This window comes from Cyanistes caeruleus, chromosome 4 (assembly GCF_971803275.1).
Source record: "Cyanistes caeruleus chromosome 4, bCyaCae1.hap1.1, whole genome shotgun sequence".
Lineage (NCBI taxonomy): Eukaryota > Metazoa > Chordata > Aves > Passeriformes > Paridae > Cyanistes > Cyanistes caeruleus.
The window spans coordinates 78,040,468-78,065,890 of record NC_141704.1 but is presented as its reverse complement, the minus strand read 5'-3'; the positions used below and the strand labels follow the sequence as shown (position 1 = coordinate 78,065,890).

General features: G+C 41.4%; 1 protein-coding gene across 20 annotated transcripts in view; it reads left to right on the top strand.

Moving 5' to 3' along the window:
• Positions 1–11,670: 11,670 nt before the first annotated feature.
• The window catches only part of SOX5 (SRY-box transcription factor 5), a 295,218-nt gene continuing 281,465 nt past the window's right edge, over positions 11,671–25,423 (top strand). For 6 of the 20 annotated variants that reach the window (XM_086885468.1, XM_086885459.1, XM_086885458.1 and 3 more), the window contains exon 1: positions 11,693–11,770. In XM_086885468.1, coding sequence (XP_086741594.1) covers positions 11,754–11,770 — 17 coding nt within the window. In that variant the 5' untranslated portion in view covers positions 11,693–11,753. Of the gene's footprint in view, positions 11,771–18,974; positions 19,806–20,492; positions 20,685–25,423 lie in introns of those variants that run through there. The other 14 variants (XM_086885457.1, XM_086885464.1, XM_086885452.1 and 11 more) reach the window with 6 other exon arrangements.

Genomic DNA, 25,423 nt, shown 5'->3' with positions numbered 1-25,423 from the left:
TCTTGTCAGTTGTTTCTCCCCATTCTTTAGTAGTCTCTTTAATATGGTTTGCACATACTTAATATATTCCCTCTGAGGTTCTCAGCACACTTCCAAGAGCTACTTTTGCCTTGCTATGACTCTGCAGCATATCTAGAATGTAATAGCACTATAATATACCTTTTTTATAGATATATAAACTGAAATATTGGGAAGTTAAATGATTTGCTGGTAGTTACGTTCAGAGTCAATGATTGGAAGGAAAGAATTCACAGAACTGGACTATCAATATCCTGGTTTAACCTCCAGACACAGTGGTGCAATTCATCTCACCTAACTTCAGCTGCCTTTAAAGTAGGTGTTGTGGCAAAATGAGTTACCTCTTCTTTCTTCCTGGCCAAAGCAGAGATGCAACTCACGAAATCCTTTAGTAGTTACTTAGGAGGTGTCAAATTAATTCTGCCCTGTGAGATGCCACGTCTCTCTGCTAACTATGAATGGAGCCTAGCTCTGATATTAACAGCTATGCTGAAGATGTGTAGTATTAGGTGAGACAGATCCCATCCAAGCTTCCCTTCCCATAAATTTTAATTTTGAGTGCTAAGTGGCTCTTTATCAAGGTTTCAAGAAGAATACTTTGGCAATAAGATTAATTAAATACTTAAAAGGGAAAACTTGGCTGCTACCAGATTTAGCCCAGGAAGAAAAGATTTACTGTCACAGAGCAGTGAGCTGCGTTTGGGGAGAGGAAGAATTTTGGAGCGAAGTTTTTGGCAAGATGGGTCAGCGCCTAAGTTACTCAGGGAGGTTCATCTGGAATTTTAAAATGTGCTTAAGCACTACGTCTGTAAGCAGTTTTGGATGCTACAGAGTGATTGTCTAGTTACATTTGAAGGCATTTTTTAGAATCTTGTCTGTAGCTCGCCGGGCCTGGAGGGTCTGGCCAGTTGCTACCTCGGGATCCTCGGTGAGACAGCTGCAGGAGTGTGATGAATAAAAGAGAGATGGGCATGGTTTAGTGACCCTGAAAGTAAAGCTTTAATCACAAAACAACAAACACACAATCCAAACAACAGTATAAGGTGCACCAAAAAGGCCAGGGTAGAAAGTAATCTGTACGAGGTAGATTGAGGGCAAGGTTTGAGGGGAAGGAACCGATAAGAACCAGGGATTAGGAATATGCAAAATAACGCACCGAATTTTAACCAATAACAACAAAGAAACCATAGAACTTTCTAGCAACATTTACATACACCTATTCAGGGGGCAGTGTGGGTACTATTTTACTCTCCATGACTAAGGGGATTTTCCCTACGGCCTTAAGTCAGAGTTTTCATCAACCCCAACATCTGTCCCCAGGTACTTCAGAAAAAACCAAAAAAAATCTATGGACATCATAAGGGAGGTTGAGCAAGAGAAATTCATATTTCAGAGGGGGAGTTAAACATACTAGAGAAACGGTACTGCATTTGGGCCCAGTGATTTATATGCTTGTAGGGATTAATAACTTCTTTACTTCATAACTTCTTCATAGCACAGCTGTGTCTCTCAGCCTGCACTCTCAGCTTTCAGAGTAGCAGTGACAGCCCTGGCCACAAGTCTATTACTGCAGGAGGTGAAATGGTGCAGTTGAGCCATTCCCAAGCAATAATCCAGAAAACAGTGGTTGTCTGCAAAGCTTGACAGAGAGGTGTATGAAGTTGTTGAAACTCTGGCTGGACTGATAGTTTGTCTTAATATCTGAAATAACTTGTTAGGTCTCTGTGAGACCACTGTGTAGTAATCTTGAGCAAATGTATTTCATTATTTCCATACTGCCACAGTCTAACTGCTGCCTCTTAACTTGCCAAATGCCTGGGGCAGGAACTATGATTTTTCATAGTAGCAGCTACCATCCACTGGTGGCTGAGGTTCCTAGGCACTACCATTTTAACAGTTCTGTTCTGATAATTGCATAGGTAAAGAGGCAGATGCTCAAAATTTCATATATTCCTAGGTGGCTTACTGAATTGCAGGAATACAGAGGCAAAGAAAAGAGGCAGGGTGGGGGAAAGGAAGGAAGGGGAGGAAGGGAAGAGAGTTAGTATGTATTTTTTTCATTTTTTTTAACAGTGTCAATCCCTAAAAATAGGCACTCATCTTTAGAAAGTCCAGGATTCGAGCAGAGTTGAGAAGGATCCTATGCTGATGTCTGAAAATGTTTCTAATGGAATTTGGCTTGTTTTAACAGAATACAATGATAGGTGTGTTTTATGGTGGGCTGGGAAAAGAAGGTAAGAATTTAATTATGAATATCTTTGTAAATAGACCATTTATCATCATGATGGATATGAAGTCAAAAACATGGCAGAGCTGGCAAGCACATTCCTTAAGTGAATCTAACCTGAACTTAATAAAGAAATGCCAAACTAACTGCAGAACACTATTCTGCCAAGATCCAGGCTCCAGTCAATCATCCTGCCAGGTGACACTTTGTTTAATGCTGGGACAATATATCACTAACAATCTCAGCTGCTACCAGCTCAGCAGAATTAGACTATTTACTGAACAAAAGCCAGGGAAGTACTGCCAGTGGCACAGAAGCTGGAGCTGCTGCTATTCTTAGAGGAGTGTGAACCACAGCCAGCATGGAAAAGGAAGTAGGAAGAAGGGAAGCAGACAGCCCTGCTCTTAGATACCCCGAAGAAGACCTGGTGGCAGCTCTATCAGTTGCATTGCTACTGAGTTTGGCTGGAAGGTGTAAAACTGAGGAGAGCAAAGTTCCGTGCTCGTACGGCTCCGCGGGCTGACAGCAGTGCCGCTGGTTATGCGCGCAGTTTGTAAGCCTTCCAAACATGACAGCTACTCACTAAAGATCTGAAAGAGGTGGGATGACTCTTCTCCCCTTTTACAGTTTTTTGAATGAAAGAGTAGGGATGGTAGTTTTTATGTCTCAGTTAAGCTCGGAAAGCTGCCTTGCCAAAAACCTCAGAAAATTACTGTTTGTTTTCTCAAGCATCTTTAATTTTAAAATGTGCGGTTGCTTTCCATTATCTATCCTACTCTAACCACTGTGTTGTATTTATGTGTTTTTACTCTCTGACTAATGGAAAACGTTTGTCTGCTCCCGAAAGTGAAATAGGTATGTGAATTTGTATCAAGTGCAAGGGCATATGTGATATTTTAGGTGTTTCTTTTCTCTAAAATGTGCATTCAAGCACTGGAGTTGCCCACATTCTTATAGACAGAAATTCAAGAGTTAAAAATAAACTGGAACAACTGAGGAAGTTTGTATTTCCTATGACTTTGCAAGTTTCAGGGAATGTTAAATGCTATTTTTCCTTTGGTCCTTTACCTCCATGCTAGAATCAGTGCCCAGGGTGGATTATGGCTTTGAATTCTGGACAGATTTTTAAGGGTAGAAGCTACGAGCTGCCCACTTAAGGCATCAAAAGGTCAAATTATAGGATGGCACATAGGAAGGTGAGTGCAGGAGGCACCTCAGAGAAGCACCAGCTCCTCCTGAGATCCCGACTCCCCAGGAGCTCAGAGCTCCTGCCTCACACAGAGGCAAGACAGTGCCAATCAGCTGATTGGCAGCATGTCGCCTCTTTGAGAGGCAGCGTCTGTTGGCTCCTGCAAAGTTCCTGCCAGCATTCTTAAACTCTAATTTGGGAAAGAAAATTACAATCTGGCATATCCCTGTTGGAAGGTTGCCGACCCCTGCTCCAGACTCGGAGAACAGTGGGATGAGGCTCCCTTTGTTCCGTGCATCAGGAGTGGGCATCTGAACGTGGCTCCTGCACAAGGCTGCCTGGCCCCTCTGAAGACAGACAAGGCAATGGAGCTGTCCACGTATTGACAGTGAACAAATTGTCTCTGCCTATTGTTGCTGGATGAGCCACTAGGTAACCAGATTGATTTTATGATCCCTCACTGAGTGTTCAGGACTGGTGCTTGAAAAAGACATCTTTTATCTGTCAGCCAGTAAATCTCACATTGAGTTGCAAACATACTGGAGAGCTAGAATTCAGCAATACAATTTTTATGAATAGAAACATTTTCAGAATAGACACTCTCCTGAACACACAGTTGTTTTACAGGAATTAAAGAAGTCCTTATGCTGGATGGATAAGCCAACTCCAGATAAAATAAGAACCAGTCTATACTTTGATCTGCTGTTTGAACAGAACCATTTTGAAGAACTTAAAAAGTTCTTAGTTTTGTTGATCTTTTTGCCTTCTTCCTTGCTTTTCTCTTTCCAGGTTTAATTTGAAGCAAATGCTATACAATACAAGATAAGAGGCTTGTTTGGCCTGTTATTGACATGAAATCTATCAGATTTGCAACAAATGTTTTTTCTGGTTTATCAGCATTACTCAAGATCTTGGATGTTTGACATGCATACAAAGCAAAATGCTCTGTTGACCAAAATCCAAATACCACACCAAAGAACATGTCAGCTACACAGACCACCACCATGAGCCTCATCTTTTCAAAACAGCCATAAATCCCCAAGAAGGCAAACTAAGTATGAGCAAACCTTGATTTGATTTTTTTGATTTTTTTTTTCCTCAAATGAATGTTCACAACATTTCCAGGTCATCCAGTAAGTAGCATTCCATCACTTGCACCATCTCTGCCATTTTGTTAACAGATGATTGATGAGAGGACATCAGAGACAGGTGCAGAATATAGTTCCACTGAAATCCACTCCAGTCTGAACTTTTCTCTTGTTTTCTACGTTCCTTGCTGGGTATTAGAGAAGTCAATAACATACTAACAGACTCAAAGAAAATAGCCTCTCAATGAGAGAAATTGTGGCTATTGAAACAACAGTTTCACCAAAGATCCATTGGTAAGTTCTTGTAGCAATTCTGTGCACTTATGCACTAGTCTCTATTTTGAAAGTGCTGTAAAAAAATTAACTAGTCTTGGAAACCCCAAAAAATAACTACTGGCTGTTTTTTTTAGGATTGGGATGCTTAGTGCTGGGACCTTAAAGATCTGAAAGGAGCTGGACCAACAGTGGCATTGTGAATCGGGGAATTGCTGCCCTATGGTCACCTGTTTGAATTATTAGGCAGCTCATCTTTACCTCAGTGATGTTTTCTGTATCTAGAGATGACATGATGTGTATTTTTGGTGATGCATATTGAAATCAAAGAGTGTTCATTATGTAGTCACAATTGTTCAGAAATTTCTTTGAAGTGTTGTTTGAGAGAGAACCCTGATAATTCTGTGGTACTTAGTTCATGCACATAGTGCTGCTGTCTTATGTTGTCTTGGCTGACTGTGTTGTTTAACTGGACTGCAAAAAACATGCAGTGAGTCCTGTACATATCCTGGTGTGATTTGGCAGTAAAACTTAACAAAAATTAACTTTTGCCACTCCTTGAACATCTGAGTGGCTTTGGGCAGATATTAAAGTTGTAGCACACCTTTATATTTTTCAGAATCAAAGGCACTAATTCCAAGAGATTGCTAAATGCCAGATTCAAACTCTGGAGTTTACATGTATTTCCAGCCTGTTTCCTGTCAGGGAGTTTTATTCCAACCATATCCATTTTCTTTACACAGAGAATATCTTGTTCCCTTTAACTGGAGCTGCACTTAGGCTCAGATCTGCAAGTGTTTAATGTGAACAGTGACAGAGCCTAAGTGCCTAAATGAAATCTTGTGATCCCAAGAACCTCCTCTTAGGTTCTGTCTGCCCTGATTGTGCTGAAACTTCCCAATTGTGAGAGATCCTTAACTTAGAATAAAGTGCACTCAGAAGTGCTGCTTTCTTGGTTGAAATGAACAGCGTAGCACTTATCTGCCTCAAAGATCTCTCTGGATCCACAGATGAAGTGCTGCTCTGGGGGGGTTAGTCTCTCCTCTTGCCACAAGGGGATAAGGTTGTGTTTCCCACTTTTGAGGAGAGTGGCCCAGCCACCAGAGAGAAGGGGAGGCTGGGGCTGGTTGAGATCTGTAATTTTTTTAATGAAATTGTTCAAACTGGCCAGAAAGAATGAAAGAGTAATTTGGCTGCAAAAAGATATTTCTCTTCTAGCTTAATGAATTAGATAATGAAACAATTTTAATGCTTCATCCATGGTCATTTTCATGTAAAATGAAGAAAGAGGCCATGGAAGAGAGTGTGGAAAGTGGAGGGCCATCTTCTCAGTTGTGTATTTTACTTGCAGTGCTAGTAGATTGTCATTGTGCTCCTTGAATTTCCCATCAAAGCGTTCTTTGCACTTTGCACCAGTTTTTAGACAGACTTTGGGTAAGTAATTGCAGCTTCAGTACCTGGTGGTTGGAATAAGCCTTTGGGAACAGGAAGGCATGAGCTTGTAGCCTTGAGGCAGAGGAGGGCTGGCCCCAGCTTCTCCATTCCCTGTGTGTCCTCACTGAACGTCACAGTCGTGGAGCGTTTGGTGTGTGGGGCACGCACAGCCGTAGGCACTGCCCTCCCTCCTTCCTCCTCTGGCAGCACTGAGATGAACAAGGTGATCCCTTTTCTTCTCCTAAAAGCAGCAGCCTAATAAGGTCCAAAGGGACAGGATAGGTTTGAGCTGTGAGGTCCAAAGACAAGGAGCAGTCTCTTGGCAGCAGTGAATTCAAACACCAGTGGGGGTGGTATTTAAATTCTGTCCCCATGCTCTTTAATAAGCTTCCTTCCACAGATCAGACTGTATAATGTCTAAGACACCTAATACAGTGTATAGACAGCTTATGTGTGTAACTGGGTGTGTGTTCATGTATGAGTGCCATGTTCCCACTCTCATCTCCCTAAGAAAGATGCTCATGATGTTGATTTTTATTTACTGTAGGTACTGGGGGCTGTTGGGTAGGTTTTGTTTTGGGTGTGTGATGATGTAGGGCTCATTGTCAGGGTGCCAACAGGGCCTGGGGCTATGGGGGCTCCCCCCAGGTGGGCTGTGGGGTACATCCACAGAGCCAGGGTGTGGGGCTGGGCAGGTCTGGCAGGGCTGTGGGGAGCTGGAGCCTGGCCATGCTGTAGCATCCCTGGGACAAGGGCTGATGGCCCTGGGGCTGAAATGGGGTTCTGAGCCATGGGTAGGGTGGAGAGAGTCCTGGGGGTGGGCTCCAGGCCCTGGCACCTGTCTCCAGTCATTGAGTTAGACCTGATGGGCAGCAGCTCCACCAGATGAAAATGGTTAATTTCTTGCTGCTTTAAATTTTCTGAGCAGTCTAACGAGAGGTTTGCTTTCACATCCTTTGAGATTAGTCTTTATTTCAGACAATGCTTTCAACACTAAAAGGGTCATAAAAATAGACATTTCCTGAGAGCTTAGAAAGAAAAACTGTTAGTCTCCCATCCTTCTCCCTCCCCCAAATTATTTGATAATGGAATGGGAAGCTTTCCCATAATCTTTTGCTTGATTTTTTGCTAATATGAACCTGTCAAAGATCATGGCATTTCCTTACTGTGTGATGTGAAGCCAGCTGGAACCAAACAAGCCACCCACGTTTTTCATCATCTTTGTATTCTGATAGGAGCTACTGCTTAGCAGAAATGAGAAAATACCTGTTATTCCTTTCTTGCTGTCATGGTGGCCGCATTGAGGCTGTTTCCTCTTGGCTGAAGTGTGACTAAACCTGGATAAACGTGACCAGACCAAAAAGCAAAGGTTTTCTTCCTGGAACTAACACCGTACTTGTTGCTGATGGTGGAGGCAGGAATACAACAAAACCCACCAATGTTCCTGCACAACAGCCCACTTTATTGAGTGCTCAGTCCCCAAAGGCTGGGCCTGCTACCCATCAGTCCAAACTGGTCCAGTTACATAACCTACTGGTCACATTATATACTCAAGGTACTCATACAATAATTTATGCTTCAGTTATACAGTTAGGAGAAATTATAATCTTGAGGTCTTCTGGCCACCACAATAAGGCAGTTCAAGAGGAAAGGAAATTAAGAAATTACACTTTCCACTCACTGTCCCAAATAAATATTTGCTGAGATGAATAAGGAATGTTCCTCCTTTGGCTTGAAGGTACAGAGATTTGGGTCTGAAAAAAACCCCCTTCTTTTATCCTTAACCTTCTTTTCCTAAGGAAAGGAGAACTTTCATTGAGCACCTGGACCTGCTTACCAGAGAAAATGAGTAACTTCTGCTCTTATATGAATTGTACTCTTCTTAGCAAAAGCCATCTAAAGAATGGGCAGGCAGTGCAAAATACAGCTCCTCAGCCCCTTGGTTTCCAGGTCTGATGCCTCGGCAGCTGGAGGAAAGAATCTCTCCCATTTCACTTTCCCATTTCCACCTTCTCTCTTAGTCTATATTGCATCTGTTTTAATCATCAGTGTTCTGCATGTAACATCTCTCAAAGTCTAATCCATTGCTATGGACCCACCTAGTGACGGCTTTATAGATCCTTTATATTCATAAAGGCACTTTCTAAAATATTTTCATTATTTTTATTATGCTTGGGTGGTTTGGGTTTTTTTTAATTTTTGGTGTTGAAATATATCTCAATACCCAAACCTAACACTTTGAATACTTCCATCACTGAGAAAGCAATGATACTTATGTGGTTACATGTGAATAAATGCCTAAGTGCAAGGAGTGTGGTCACACTTTTCAGAAAATGACCACAAATACTATGTAAAGAATATCATGACAAGTAAGAATTGTCTGTACTCTGAGGAAGCTTTTATTCATTGGTATGGGAATGGAAGTGATCAGTCCAGTTTAGAATGATGCTGAGAGGCCTTCCAGTGCTCCTGGTCTGTGCTGGAGCCTGCTCAGGAGATGTTCTCAGCCTGAAACATCTCTAGGCACACCAACTGTAAAGAATTAGCAACATGCTATGGCTTTCAGAGATAATCTACTGCCTTTTGCTTTGTTCAGTGATATCTGTAACATTTTTGGACAGCCAGGAACAGCTCAGCAACACCTGACTTCAGCGACTGATGCTGAATATCTGACAACCTTGGACAGGTGCTCCTGGTTTATGCAGAGTGGTTATGTGTAGCCAGGCTAATGAAGCAAAAGTGCACAGGATTCACTGTTCATGTGGTGTGAGATCCAGTTCAGTGTATGTCCTGTGTCTGCTGCCTTTGGGCTGCCCATGGAGGTGGGAGCCTCCCTCCTGCCATTCCTTGGTGTTCTTTAACCTGAGAATCTGAGTACTCAAACAAACTCTTTCTCAGAGGCTTGCTCGCTGTACTCCTCCTCATTTAGTAAACTCCCTGTGTTATATTAATAACTGAATATTCACTCATGAGCATTCATTGTGGTACACAGATCTTGTGTGTAACAACCCTTAAAAATACAGTTCTAGGAGTTATTCCCTGACTGACTATCCTGTGTTTTAGGGATAGGTTGCAGGCCCTGTATGGACATTGGAGAGAGTGGCAGAGGTTGTGAATATTTACCAGTAATGAAACTGTGTTTGCAGGTAAAATTTCAGTGCAATGAGAAATTTTGTAAGGTTTATAAGAAATATGTCTTTATTTCAATTAAAAAGAAAAACCCAACCTGTATGGTTTCAATCAATACTGAAATTCTTTCATCCTGGTTTTATATGTTTTCTCTCATGCTTATCAAAATAATCAAGCCATGCACAGTAGCCACACAAAACTCTGTAGTCGAATTTGTAAATGCAAGTCACTGGATCATTTCAAAAAAACCCAGTATTTTTTCTTATATGGACTAATCCAACCATGTGCAGAGACTATCAAAACTCTTACATGGTACAAAATGTACATCTTGTACAATCCCTGGTCCAATTCCCAGTTGGAGGAACCTATAGTTCCCTCAGTTCTGGAGAGCTGATGCCATTTCATATCATCTTTAATATGGCAGACAGGCTCTGCTTTTCTGGATATCCTTGGTATCAATGCATGGTTAAAGTTCATTAACCCCCAAAGGCTTCCCAAGTCTGGAGTATGGACTTGGCTCCAAGTTGTTGGAAAACCTGATTTTCACAGCTCAGTATGCAGTATTAGGAGAGGAAATGTGGCATTGGAATAGGTATGGCCTAAAACTGGAGGACAACAGGAATATCACTGGCTAGAAACGTGGGAAAACCCCATTCAAAACAAGCTTATTGTTTTGGAATGTGCTGAAGTTACATGGAATAAATTCAGGTGTTTTCATGTCACATTTGTAAATATTTTTTCCCTCTGCACTGTAACACAGAATAATAGTTAAGGTTTTTTTTCCTTGCTACTGTAACACAGAATAATAGGTAAAAAGGGGGACAGGTTTGCTGAAAAATAAAATTATTTCCTGGTCATATTCAATTGTATAAGGCTTAAGAGGGAAATCTAACCTGTACCCATTCTTTTGCAATATTAAGGATTGGCTACTGTCAGAGAAAAAAGTGAAGGAAAAGCAGATGCTAAACTCATCAAATGAAGAGCAACAGAGCAGTGGGTAAAGTTGGACATATCAAAATGTGCGACTGGAAATTGATGATGAGCTCAAATAGGGCTGCTAACTTAATATGTATTCTTTCCTTTTAATATTGGCTTCTAACCTGTAAGGTTGGAGAAAGCCATTTTTCTGCTTCTCTTTAATTGAACAGTAGAATTGATGCTGAGAATTAGTCTAATGACTTTTCTTTCCTCACTTGATAAATTGGTTGAAATGGTAATAAAAAATAAAATTAGGAGACATATAGATGAGTGTTCTGATACAATAGCTATCCATCAACATAGCTTTTGTAGAGAAAAAATTATGCATAAAGATAATTGCTTGAGCTTGTCAACAAATAATAAAATAAAATCATTAGATTTTTTTTTTTTCCCCTTCAATGGCAGTTTTTGAAAAAGACCTTCACGAGGTTCTTGGATAGACTGGCTTCTATATGAGGAAAAAGCTGCAAGACTTTCTAGAGAAAAGTTAAATAATAAAATAGAAGTTTATTAAATAAAAGAAAGGGTGATCAGTTACTTTTTATTTTTTCAGTTATTATAATAATGAGTCAGTCAAATCAAACACACAAAATAGGAAACAGTCCTCTATGTAACTTATAATTTACTTTTGGCTGAGAAGTAACATGTATTTGGATTTATATACTTTTCTGAAGTAATAAAGCAGTTAAAGCATTCAGCAGGAGATGAGGGACAGGAATAAGTTTCCCCCCTCATTACAGAACACTTGTCCAGTCTGGGCCCACCTTGTTTGAAGTATCTAGGAGATAATTTAATGAAGAACTACTTTGATGCAGGCTGTACTTTGTGTCTGAGGCAGAGTCCTCACTTCAGTTCAGTGGTGATTTTTCAAACTAACATAAGAAAAAATTGCTTTTATTAAATGATGTACATTTTTTTCATGCAATGAAGCACAAATCCTGGCAATGTCATGTTTTTGTGGCCCTATGTGTCATGGCCCACAAATCACCCTAAAAGCTGTGATCTTTTTAGAGATTATAGGCACAAAGCTGTTTTTGTGCCAAATGCCTGTCCTGGCTGCATACAGCAGGTTTTAACATTGACTACAGTATTGGGACCCTTCTAAAAAATTTATAGCAAGTTGTAAAATAAATGAAAAAGTCAATGCCAGTTAAAAAAAAAATAAAATTAATGAATACAAAAAAACAAACAAAAAATCCCCACAAAAGCCCAAACAAACAAACAAACACCTGAAGAAGAAAAAGGTAGATGTCTCCTTTAGTTTTCCACCCAATTTGCACTTCTGGAAACACCTGCTGCCATTCTATTGCTAGCTCAGACTTCCTTAAGAAAACAAGTTGCAGCTGTGGCATTCTCACTTGTGAAATCCTTGCCCAGATTTTGAACCACATTGCTCTCAAGAAAGGGTAGTAGCCACATGCAAATGTTAAAAAGGTAAGTACAAAAGTGATTTCATTTCTTGAAAAAGTGTCAAAAGACTATCTTATATCTGATGTGGTGACATTACACTGTTTCTGCATTTTGATGTTTTTCTCTGTATGGCTCAGACTGTTAACATTCAGAAGTTGTCTAATTTATTTTATTTTATTTATTGGATGGGGTCAGGCACTTTGTAAATTATGGACTGAATTCTCAGTGAATCAAAATATTTAGGTTGCTTGTGTAGTTCAGTCCTTGGCATCATGTCACTAATTACTTTAACACAACTCTGAAATAATGACAAAAAGAAAATGAATTGAAAAGAAATAGAAATTAAACTTTGTACAACAAAACAAAAGCCACATTAGAAATAGAAAATGTTATTGAAAGCAAAAAGTGGGTGACCAAATGTGCAGTCTGGATTCAGTACAATGTTACATGGCAAGAGAAGAGACACTCAGCTCTGGATCTTCTCCAGGCAGAGGAAAATTTATGACATAAATTTTCTTTGATAAACATTCCTAAGAAGTTCTTTGTATTTTTATCTTAATGCATGTCTGTCTGTCTCAGTCCAGTGGTCTTTTTTTTTTTCCCTGTGTTTTTGTTTATTTTTTTTTTTACATCTCCTTTCTGATTCTTTTATATTCTGAATATACCTCAATGGCAACTGTTGAAGATCTGTCTTACAGGCTAATTGGTACTAGAAAGTAGTCAGCCCTGTACCTGGGTTGCATTAGGGCTTTTGAAGAGTGTCCCCAGATATTCCGATTTTCCCATATTTATGCTTCAGAGCTCTGTGGCAGTATTTTCTCCATTTTTCCTGTACAAGGTACAGAAGCATTCCCAGGGGCCTTTAGCATTCTGCCCTGGCAATGTTTCTAGGCTCTAGCTGTCCCATGTAATGAGAGATGAGAAGCAAGAGTTAAGCCTCCATAGAAATAGCAATAACAAGCCATTGGTCTGCTTTATGCTATGCTTATGTATTTATTTCTCTGTAATAGTGGCTGAATTGAAGTCTGTGTGCTGGAAGTAGGAGTTTAGATTTTTGCTTTTACTCAGAAGTGGAAAATCACTTATAAAACTTCATCAGAGCACCATTAGAGTAAATTAAGGGTTATGTATGCTTTTATAACTTTATAAATGCAATGTAACTCTACATACTCACTGATTGCTCTTCACTGTTTTAAGGTGTAAGACGGCAATGTGTTTTATATCTCCTTCCCTTGCATTTAATGTCATTAGAATCACCACTTAATTTAGAGTTTGATCTTCACAGTGACTTGTATAGTAAGTTAAATATCAATGGACTGCATTTAATAAACACTGATTTGTATTAATCTTGTTATAGACTGTATACATAATGTGGGGATCTCATGCATGGCATACAAGAAAGGAATGTATTTCCAAATTTGTTTTGAATTTGACATTTAAGTATTTCTATTTATGAAACATTTTCTAGATAGCAGTTATGTGAGTCCTTATTATTATACTGACTAAAAGAGAATAGAATAGATAAAGAGTTTACAGAATGTAGGAATGTTACCTCTTTTTGTGTTCCTTTGTCTAATTGCAATTGCAGTCAAAACTGTAAACTGGTTCAGATAGAGGATATTTCTTACAAAAGACCTGTTTCTTCACTGTTTCTCCAGTAAAAAGTGAGTAACAAATGGTAATATTATTTTTGAAGAACTTTATAATGCTACTTTTCATAATCCAGTGAGGCACATAAAATGGAGTGCATCCATGAATGAAACTCTGTTTGAGTAATGCACACTTGCAAGGAGTTCAGTCAGGTTAGCTCAGAGTGGCTGTAGTTCTGTGTTAAAAGTGTCACAAATGATGGTGATGGCACTACAAGCAAACCACTTCTAGTAAGGAGAGCAGACAGTCAATGTATGTGTGGGTGGGGAGAATTTGGATGGCAAACACCAGAGCAAACCTCATGACCACAAGAGAAAGGCTGGAATGCCTTCACCAAACACAGAGGACTGGGTGATGTGGACTATTCCAAAACACCCTTGCACTTCTACTTGCGTGTTGCTTGGTGATCACTGAAAGCAAACCTGTTTGTTTTAAACCCAATGTCCTTGGTCTTCAAGTTAGAGCAGACTAGAGTGGAAAAAGCAGTGATATTAGAAATACAGAGACAAAATGTGGTGACTGGTCTTGTTCAGTGGATCAGTCAAAAAAAAAGAGACAGAATTGTTGTTGTGGGAGCGATAAGAACATGGTGGCATAAGAATTGTGAGAGCTATGAAGAAAGGCCGAATGGGGCAAGCAAGACAGTCTCAATTTCAGTGCATTTGGAATCCCACTCGACAATAATTACCTACAAATAGATCAAAGTTGTGGTTTTAGGATACTCAGGCTCAGAAGTTTGTGTTGCTTGTAAAGTCTTGCAGAAGCACCAGGGAAGAAGGGAGCAATCTCCCTTTGCTAGGAGTCGGTTCTCTGTGGGAATGTGTTGGGGTCAGGGCTGTGGGTATTGTGGCAAGCATTTACATGTTCACAGCAGTCACTGGGAATGCCACTGAGGGAGAACATTCCTGCTGGCATTGTCACTGGGGAGGCTGAAGGTTGGATGGGCACTGATAGTAAACAGACCTGTCACTGAAAGGAATCGTCCCTGTGAGCGGGAAGGAGGCAGAGAAGGGACACTGGCCTAAGGTGAGGCTGTGGGCATCACTCAGGATGGGATGTTCTGTGCCAGATAACTACACTGAAAAAACAACCTTAAGAAAAAAAAAGACTGGGAGCAATAGGTTCCTATTTTAGTAACATTTTATGTTCAGAACCTTAATGAGGAACTGTAAATTTTAAATCCAGTTATCTTCTTAAGTAATTTCAATCACAGTTCCTATCCATGGGTATACTCTATTTTTATGACTTTTTTTTTTTCTAAATGGTCCTGGTTTTGTTTATTTTTTTTTTCAAGCTACTTCTGTGCAAACCAAGGATACTAAGATAAACAGTAAAGAGACCTTGTATGTAACTGAAAGTATACAGAAATAATAAAACAATAATAACCCCCAAAATAGAGAGGGGTGGGGGAGTGACACAGAACCCAGATTGTGCCATCACACTAATATTTCTCGGTTTTACGATTAAAAGTTACTTATTGCTAAAGTAGATATGTAATTTAATTTTAAATGTGTTTACATGTATTATTTTAATTTCTAAAAATCCCTACTTATAGTTTGCAAATATATTAATCTTGAGATTCCTTTACCCTGGCTGATTCAGAGTGCACAAGATAAAAGAGTGAGTTTCAACCTCCTTTAAAAAAATAAATAAGGACTTTATTGTAATATTCAGGGAAGTTAGAATTTAGATGAAGGTTCAGATTTCTTTTTAAGGATAGCATCAGTCCTTTTTTCACAGGGAGGGTTGCAGATGGTAGGGCCTTGCTAAAAGTGCAAGTGAATAACTGATAAATGAGGGCTTCCCACTTACAAATGAGATGGTTTTACTTTTCCTTGAAGAAATGCAGTAAATTGAAAAACTCTAAATAGCACAGAAATTTCAGTCCTCCAGACCGCCTTCTCCTTCTCAGATTTTGCTATACTATATTCAGCATTCAGTTTTGCCAACACTGAACATGCCTGATATGGCATTTACATTCTTTAAAAAAGGCATAGATTAGTTTTATTTCTAAGAGTTAACTTCTCCTCTTGACACATGTACTTAATTCCCATTAATGGAAATGGCAGCTAGGCATGCACACTGGAAGGAAAAATCTGTTCCTAAGCATATGATCCAAACTGCATTGTAGCTAAACATTTCCATGCTCTGAAGTAAGCACTCATTATTTGCAAGATATTTTTCATAATAAATGCATCCACCCCGCTCTATTCTCCCTCCACTCTCCCATAGTGTGTTGCAAAACACCCTTTCTTAGAAGTCTTACAGATTCATTCTTAATGCTGCAGTTGTTTTGAGTGTGTGCCTAAAAAAGAAAATCCATTTAGAATCTTCAGAGTTTTGCATATTTTCTGTGAGAATTTTCCAGTGAATCGTTCCATGGAACATCTTACATTGCCTTGGACTTCGCAGGTCTCTATTATGAAAACCTACAGTGAAGATACAAAAACCCAAAAAGCTCTTTTTTATCCCCCCCCCACCAGAACTTCCTTTACTTACAGTATTGCAGTATCTGCCAAAAGCAGATAGACTGAAGTGATATCGTTTAAAGATTAAAATATATATATATATATATATATATAATGTTTCATTTAAGGTTTTCCTTCTTCCAATATACTTGTCTAAAGATTTGAGGATTCTGCCTATGCAGTATTCCAGAGTTATAGTATTCCTAAATTGACCTGGGTGGGTAACTGATTTTTTTTTTTGGTTCACCTCTTGAAGAACCACAATAGCAAAAAAAACCAAAAAAAAACAGTTAAGCACAAAAATTCTCACAGGAGTTTATGATTTCAGTTGTATCCCTTTATCCAAATGAAAATCAGAGCTTTTTCATTTAGTTCAACCCAAATTGTCCTCTTTTACTGGGACTTTTTTTTGTTTTGGGCACTCCTTAAAGGAAGCAGATTCACTGAAATGCTAGGGGAATAGTAAGGGGGTTTTCATTTTTCTCATCATTTAAAGATATTTGTATCTGAATTCTCAGATTGAGAAGAAAGAATTGAGAGCATTAAATGTGTATGCTGGAGGTTGCAAGTGAGTTTTGGAACTACGACTCAGTAAAAAGGGGCACCAGAGCTTCCTATCACTAGTCAAAATTTGAACAAGATAAAATTTCTCATGTTAAAAACTGTACAATTGCATGTTACGCACATTTCCTTCTTTCTCAGTGGCTATTTATCCAAATTTCTCAGTTTTTCCACTTTCTGATGTGCTAGCAGACTTTGTGACAGGTCCTGGCAATTTCTAAAAAGCAAGCTAAAAGTTCATATGAAATGATTTTAGAAGGGTTTCAAGATCCCCTCAAACCGCTTAACTTGCCTTTTCTCCATCTTGCAGTTGCAGCTGAACTTATGAGAAAGTAATTTTATCAGGAAGTCTATATTTAACTGTCTATATTCCTATAATATATACACATACATATATATATATATTATCCATATAATCCAGTATAGTACAAGGATACTGTAATGCTGTATTACTACAACAGCAGGTTAGGGGTTTTTTTCCTCTTTGGACACCACTCTGTTTCCCCCCAGTCATCTGGGAGCGGTAGTTGCAGAAAACAGAATGAAGGTAATGGGGAAGAAGGTACCTAAGCACAAAATTCATTGGGGTAAAAGTAATTGTAAACTAGGTTAAGTAAAAGAAGAGTTCATGTCAGAACCATTCAGGGGAGAAACCTCTGTTTCCTTCCTTATTTCCATTTCCTCTCTCCTTCTCAGCTCTCCCTCTTGCTCAGTTAGATTAGTTTTCTCTCCCACACTTTTGTTTTTCTTTTTTTCTTCCTTTTCATATGGTTCTTTCTGCTTCTTCCTAGTCTAGCCCGTGTCTTCTATAATCCCTGATGTTGATGGTGGTTGCTTTTGGTTTCTAATCATATTAGCTGGGAGCCAGCAAACCAGGAGCCCCAGTGTGCTAGGGATAATACCAGCTTGGGGGAAGGGGGATGTGATCATTGTCCTAAAAAAGCTCAAATAGGAAATGATTGGGGAAAGGGGTAAATACATCAGGACAGACAAAGGAAGGACATGGTAGAAGAAGGGCAGTTGTGGAGTGGAGCTGAGTGTCCTTGGTGAAAGCATATGAGGTTAGAGCTGAATGGAGCTAACATGCAGTCAAAATACGGAATTCCTGTTCTATCCAAATGGCTGAGATTTATACTTCTTTTAATAAAAGGTGGTCTTAATTTTCTTCCAGATGTGGCTTCTGTGTAGCTTCACTCTGTAAACTTCTCCCAAGGCCAAGAGTGAGGAAATAGGGGAAGCAAAGCAAGAGCTGGGACAGAAGGAACAGCATTTATGGATGGGCAGTGGTGCATCAAGGGGAAAATGAAACACCAAGAAGAAGGGCCCTACAGAATGTGAATACAGAAATGAAGCATGTTTTAAACAAAACAGTAAAAGTAAAAAAAAATCTGGAGGAAAAAAGCTCAAATATATATATGTATATATGTTTCAGCAGCATAAGGGCTGTTGTGGACTGTGAGGCATGCGGGGTCTTTGTTTTTCATCCTTTTGCTGGAGTTGACTAACTGTGTCAACTTGGGCAAGATACTAAGCCTGCCTGCATCTCAGTTTCCTTATTTGAGGCCAAATTCTCTTACTAAGTAGCCTCCTACTCCACACAGAGATTTGCTGATTTGAATGGAGCCCCTGCAGAGCGAGATACTTTTCAATACAAATAAAGTTTTGGAATCGGCCCTAATTATATTTATTACCTGCAGAGGAGTAATGTGAGACTTAACATGGTTTGAGACCCTCAGATGAAAGAGAAAGTATTTGGAATTGTTCTTTTTAATCATCTGCTGCCTTTTCAAAGTCCACTTCACGGCTATCCTAAAAGGGATAGCTCCTAACAAACAAATGAAAAATCCTTGTAGGTATTAACAGGTTTGTCGGGCTCCGGTGGACGGACCTCTGTGGAAAACATAATTTGCTGGGGGCTAGGGAAGGAAGCTGGCTTACCCTGCCCCACAGTGAGGAGCCATTAGATCTCCCTCACGCCAGAAGTTGACAGATTGTGTGCGGCTCGGCTGTGCTGGTGGAAGGCAGGCTGGAGGCTGCCTTTGCAGATCCTCCTTTATGAACCAGAGCGACGGCACCTTGGCAAACTTGGCTGCGGCGCTTTGTTCCGTGCCTGGGCCGGGCGCTCCTCGGTGATGATGCGCACAAGTTGCGAGTGGGTTTGCTCCTCGTGATTAAAGCTAGCAGCCGACTTCCAGCTGATAATGCCTTTATACCAACACCGGACTGATTGGCCTCTGCATGAGCCTGCTGGTTTCTAACATATGCACTGAGAGCGAAAAGCAGCAAATTAAACAGTGTAGCTGTTGGATATTAAAAATAATAAGCTTTTCTATTTGGCGTTTTTCTTAAGCCAGCGGGCACGAAAACGTTGAAAGTTTTACGGATGCTCCGTGCAAATACGTGTACGTATTTCAAAAAGTAAACTTGCTGTCTCCGTGCCACTGGGAGGCAGGGATGAGAGGGGTGGCAATGGACCTAATGGAACTCTTGTGGGGTCAAAACCACGTGGGTTCTAAAGGCCCTTAATGTTGTCCAGCTGCAGATCAAGTGGGGGGAGAGAAGGGGGAAGAGAGAAAAGAATTAGGGCAGGGGAACTGGAAAGAATGGGTTATAGATAAGTGGTCCTGTGTGGGTGTTGTATGCACGTGTGTGTGAAAGAACAGGCAGCCCAAATTTTTTCTCTTTTTTTTTTTTCCCCTTTCCCCTGCCGCGGCTTCCAGCGAGTTGAGTGCCAGGCCGGACACGGCCGCGCACTGTGCTGGGGCATTGTGCGCTCCGCTTGCAGAGCAGCCCCGGCTGATCCCCGCGGCTCGGACGGGAACTGCCCCGCCGGGCGGGCTCGGGAGCAGCCCCTGCCTCCGCAGCCGAGAGGGATGCGGGTGTCCCCGGGGCGGGATGCGGGGCTGTCTCCGAGCCCCGTTACCTGCTCGCCTTCCTCGCCGGCCAGATTTTTATCTGGATAATTGAAGTGCGGCGGAGGCTGCGCTCCGCCAGCCGAGGGGCTCTGCAGCCGCGCCTCGTCCACCTTGTTATCAGGGGCTGTCTGGGCAAGGGAAATGAGAGGAAGCCACGACCGAGGGACTTCTGCTGCTCGCCCGGAGAGTGGGGGGGGGGGGAAAAGGAAGGGGGGGTGTGTGTGTGATTAAATAGAAAACGAGAAAAGCCCTAACAGATGAGCGGAAAGTTTATTTTTGTTGTTGTTTGAACATCCGTGTGTGTGCGTTCGTGTGCGCGCCCGCTGTTTTGGCATGTGGCTACCTTTTCCCTTGCACACAACGGGGCTGTTTGATGGAGTTTGGAGCCCAGGGAACTTTGGGTTTGTTGCCAGGACGGTTCGCAGCACTTTGTGGAAAGCAAGAGCTAACAGTGAGACCGACAGAGTGAGTGACAAGTTGTTTACAGGTTTCCTTGAAGGGGCCTCTGCTATATTTCAATCTGTCAAAGTTGCTTTTCTTCCCTCAGAACAATGCCTGATTGTTGTGTGGGGTGGGTTTTTTTTTTTTTTGGTGGTTTTTTTTTTTTTTTTTTTCCCTTTCCCCTACCCAAAGAGAGAGAGAGGGAGAGAGAAAGCGAGAGACCGGGAAGGGTGGGGGAAAGGAATGAAAATTCTTCGGAGCACAAATGCCTTTGGTAACATTTTTATGTGTTTAATCTCTTCTCCCCTATTTCAACTCCGAGAGTTGACAACTGTTTCAATTTAATCAGTCTGCTCTTGTTTTATCTTCTTTCTCCACTGATCTTCCTCAGCGTAGGGGATTTGCTCCTGGTTTGCCGGTTTAGGTGGATTGTCGGACCGCTTTTTGTTTTTTTTTTTCCCCTCCACCACCCCCCACCCACCCCACACCCCCCCCTCCTTATCCCCTCCACCCCTCCGCGTTTTTTTAGGACACTGAAGGAGTTGACTTTTCCCGTTTGGCGGCGGCGGGCGAGCAGAATTAAAAGGAAAGGACAGGCCCCCGGAGGTCGCGCAGCGCGGCGGGGGGAGCTGCGCGCTCATCCTGCTGCGAGCGCGCTGCCCCTTTAAGAGACTGGTCAAGGAGTCCTCGCTCAGAGCGAGCGAGCCGGGAGGGAGGGAGGGAGAGGGAGGGAGGGAGAGAGCGAGCGAGAGAGAGAGAGAGAGAGAAAATCAATCGGTTTAGAAGGTTTGGACTCACTTGACAGGTTCAGTTGGAGGCGACCATAGGTGGCTGCTGTGACAAAGGGAAATTGTGCTTTTCCAGCATGCTAACTGACCCTGATTTACCTCAGGAGTTTGAAAGGTGAGTCGAGTTGTTGAGGCGGGGTGTGTGTATGTGTGTGGGGGTGTCTCTTCCCTTTTTTTTTTTTTTTTTTTTTTTTTTTTGTTCTGTTTCGTGTTTTGTCTGTTATTGTATTCTTATTATTTTCACGGTTATTATTTTTTTTTTTAATTTTTTTTTTTTTTTTTTAATTTATCGGAGCACGGCCGTTCGCGCGCGTGTGCGCGGATGGGCAGAGCGGGCACACGGACACGCGGGGACGGGCGCGCAACTCCGGCGGCCGGGGAGCCGCTCTCCCCCCGCTCCCTTCCGCGGCTCCTCGGCTTCTCCAGCGCCGTGTCAGTGCCCGGGCTGGCGGCTGCAGCCGAGCCCCCGGCCCCCGGGCGGTGCGCCCGCGGCGCGCAGCTTTGTTCCGGGGCCGCAGAGGCTGCTGTGCTGTGTCCTCCTGCACACCCTGCCCGGCCCGCCGAGCCACCCTCCCGGGCACAGCCTCCCCGCTCCTGCCCGGGGACTCCCCGGAAAGCGCTCGGAGGATGCCCGGTGGCGGCCGGGCGGGGGGTTCAACTTCCAACCTCAGGCTCCCGTCAAACTTGGGAAGGCGCTCTGCCGAGCACATGACCTTTTGTTGATCTAGCAGGAGCTATTATTTTTAGGCAAGTTAACATCCCGGCCCTCCGTCAGGAGAACATCTTTCTGCCTGGGAAGGGGGGGGGGGGGGGGGGCTGAAAAAAAAAATAAAAAAACCCAAACAGAAAAAGAAAAGGAAAAAAAGTGAAACTCTTGCCTCCAAGTTTTGGCCGTCGCCTCTCGCGGAGTGTCAGGAGCGGGGTCTGGGTATGACGTAGATGTGCCCGTCTCCCCCTGCCCGAAACAGGAGCCTTCCCTACTTGGAATCAAGTTTTTGCTGTCACTAGTGATGGCTTGTGACCTCCGAGAGTTTAGTCCTTATTTCATATGATCTGGTTCTCCTAAGATGTTGGGAAGCGTTCTCTCAGGCGCTTGTACGTGCGTCCATTGATGGTCTCGCATCCCTCCCCTCCGGCTTCTTTTTTAAAGGTTATTAATAGCCCCTTGTGCGGCTGCAGTAAACAATCCAAACTTTCATTTCTAAGCGGTAAATGAAAGAATGCCAGGGTGCGCCTTACTGAGGTTTTTCTCATCTTCGTGAAAGCTACCTCCTGTATAAACATTTGGTTGTATCTGACTATGCAATACAAGCTAGGTGCTAGACCAGCTGGTTAAAAATATGCTAAGTCAAGCTGTTCATCGTTCAAACCTACTGAATTTGATAGTAAAGGCACAGAAAAGAAGGCAAGATAAAAACATTTTAAGTGGGCTGAGGAACACGCATGCAAAGGAAGGACAGGAAAGAACACTTGAATTAAAAGATCGGAGAAAATTAAAATTTGGAAATGCAGAAAAGAACTATTTTAACACTTTCAATCCTTGTTCTGAAACTAGAACGCTTCCTTACTAGAAAGTGAAATTGGCTTGGTTGCTCTGTTCCAAGGTCGTCTTTAATGCAGTTAATTTTCCAGACTTGGAATACTTGGCGTTTTCCTTTGGTTTGTTAGCATTACAATAATGGAACAAAATTGGTTTTGTTCACGTGCACTAAGTATTAACTTAGTTCAACTACCTGAGGAAACTGTTACTGTTTCTGATGTCAGATTTGATCTGGCATCATGATCATGTATTTGTCTTTTTCATGCAGTCGATAGATTCAAGTATTTCTTGTGTTTCCCTAAGTTTATACGTAGAAATTTATAAGCAAGCAATTTTGATTATTCTTTGAACTTTGGGATGAACACAATGCTTGTAAACTCTCTGAAGCAGAATGAAGTCCTTTCATTTTCCCTGCTGGGGGACTTCTTTTTTTTTAGCTGAAGTCTCTCTGTGTTATAAATACAGATATTTATATAAATTTTATATATAAACAAGTCATTTGGGGCAACCATCATCCTTAGAATGAGCTTCTCTATTTTCTTATTTTTTTTGCCCCTAGGCATGCGTTTTATTTTCAGAGATCCCAGCTTTGCTCTTGTAAACATTCTAGTTAAATAATCAATACGCTGCTCTCCTTTTGCCATGCAGATAATAGCAAGCAGTAGAAATGGGAAGCAATAAAAATGAACCTCAGGATATGCAATCTTTTTGAAAAAAAAAATATATTTTTTTTTGAAGAATTTTCCCTCTGCAGTTGAAATTGGGGATACAGACCGGTATCTTTGTTAATCATTACCATTTGTTTACATTGTGTGTGTTTGACTATAGTTACACACACACACACAGACCCAGACACTGTCCATGTAGTCCATGTGTGTTTGTCAGGGAACAGCCAGGAGGACACACTTTCTCTTGCACAGAACTCCTCAGACCCACAGATGCCTGCAGAGTTGACGTGTGTGTGTGTGTGTGTGTATGCACGATGCGCAGATCATTGTTTTTTAGATGTTTATGGCAGGTTCTTTTCTTGGATTCTCAGTCAGCACAGTTCTTGGAGCACATTTCTGCAGTCGCTTGGAGTCCAGCTTGTCGTATCTGCATGTCTCACTTCGGTTTTGTTACCATTATCCGTCTCCCACTATTTGTTTTTAAACTTGAATAGCAAATGACAAGGAGGTAAAGATTTGTCAGGCAAAGTTGTTTGCAGTTCAAATCTCAGAGCATCCCTGTGTCTCTCAGGAGGTTCCTCTTTCCCATTGTCTTTCCTGTGATGTTTCAATGTATCTCAGTAAACTGCAAACACTTGAGAAACTTTCAGTCACCCCAACGGAAGAGAGCTGAATTCAGGGCTTCTCTTCTGTGTCTGTGGCCATTAGCGGGGGGAATTTACGGTACACACTTAGAATGAAAATGATCCTCAGTATCAGACAAATAAACACTCATTAATTCATTCAGCATCATGGGTAAATTGCAGTAGGTTTGGTGAATCAACATGTATAATTAATTACCGTGCCAAAATGGTGAGGATTTTTGTCCTTTCCTAAGAAGTTCCTTGCACGCCTTTATTTCTGTTTGTGGTTGTTCAGCTCCTTGATTGAGAGGAGCATCAGAATGCGTACGGTGAGGGGGATGATGTTTGCAGCAATATTGTAGGGAGATATTATAACTGGAATCCACTCAGTGTGTTACGCAGGGAAAGCTTCTGGGATGTACTGTGTGAGCGCCTGTGGCACCCTGAATTGGCTCTAAAGGTCTTGAAAAGAATAAGTCTTATGTTGTTTGATTTCTCTCTCCCTTTTTTTCTCCCCCCCCTCTCTTTTTAAGTTGGGTCATTATACTTAAATGTATAACAAGTCTGGCCAAAATAGAAAGAAAGTTTACTTCAGTGAGGATAAGGTAGAGACAATGCAGCCGGAACCATCGCGGACAGCTGGGAAATTTACAGAATGATAAAAACTCAGAAATGCCCAACATAAAGTTTTAATGTCTTAATAAAATCTGATTAATGAAAAATAGATAAAGTGACTGCTTAACAATATCCCTAGTGTATGGAATGTTCTTAAGCCCAAATTAATTACTACATATTTGCATTTCTCTGTAGACTGAGAGAGAGGCTATGCTAGGCATCCAGACAGAGTGACATCCTTTCTCTTTTTCATTGTTTCCCTTACTTCTTTTTTCCATTTTTATTTTAACATGCCGGTTGAAGGTAAAGCGGTATGCAGTGCTTGTAGAAGGAGGATGGGTGGGTTAGTGCCACTGTAGGGAAAAAAAAGGCAGAGCTAGAAGAGACAAAAGGCATGGATGGGAGGTAGTGGGGATGGGAACAGTAGAACAAGTTCAACATTTGCAGTCACCGGCAGTGTGCTCTCGGAATGTTCTCTGTTCTAGTGAATAGCTTTTAGAAAGGAAAGGCTCAAGGATGTAAAGCAAGCCTCTGCTGGGAAGAAAAAAATATACTTAGCTGCTTTACTGCTGCACTGCACGAGTCATTTCAGACTCCCACTGAATTTATTTTGGGGTTGTACCAACACTGTCAAATGGAGAAGTCATTTTCTTAAAAGGAAACTTTGCGTATTCCTAAGTGCTTTTCTTAGCTAAAGTTACCCTAAAAGCTTTATTCTGCTGCATTTGCTGAGAATTTTGGAGAAAGAATAATACCTTTCTATTACTCGGCTTGCTCAGAATGATGTCCCACTCGCCTAAAATCTACCTGTAGAAGCAGATTCTTTCATTTAAAAGATTGCTTTACTATCAGGCTGAATAGCTTTTAACTTCATTGAGACATTTTGGGAAAAGAACTTCATTGCTTAATTTTGTGGTTCTAGGGATCTGGGATTTGAAGAATAAATAGAGTGCCAGCGTAAAGTTGCAGATACTAGTTTTTTGCAGTGACGAAAATTAACAGTTTTATTTCTCTGAGATAAGTCTAAAGGAATGAATGTGTTTGTAGACTGTTCATTAATGTCCTGTACGCACTAATTTAATTTGTTGTGCTTATGTTTGGCTAGGAAGAAGTTGACTGTTACAGATTACAGATTTTAATGAACATCTCAATAATTTACCAGTTGCTGAAATTGTGAACTAGCCTTGGAAGGCAAAAGCCCAAATGAGAGAGCTGATGAGTGACACACCAGCCTGCACAATTCGACTGTTGTATTCATTGCATTTGAATCAAATTGGGAGTTTGGCATTACTAATTCTGGGTGGCTGGCTCATCACATGCATTCAAGGAGTTAATTAAAACACACACAAACACATACACAGTCTCCCACCAAGCATCTTGCGGTGTTTATGTGCATAGTGTGTTTGAT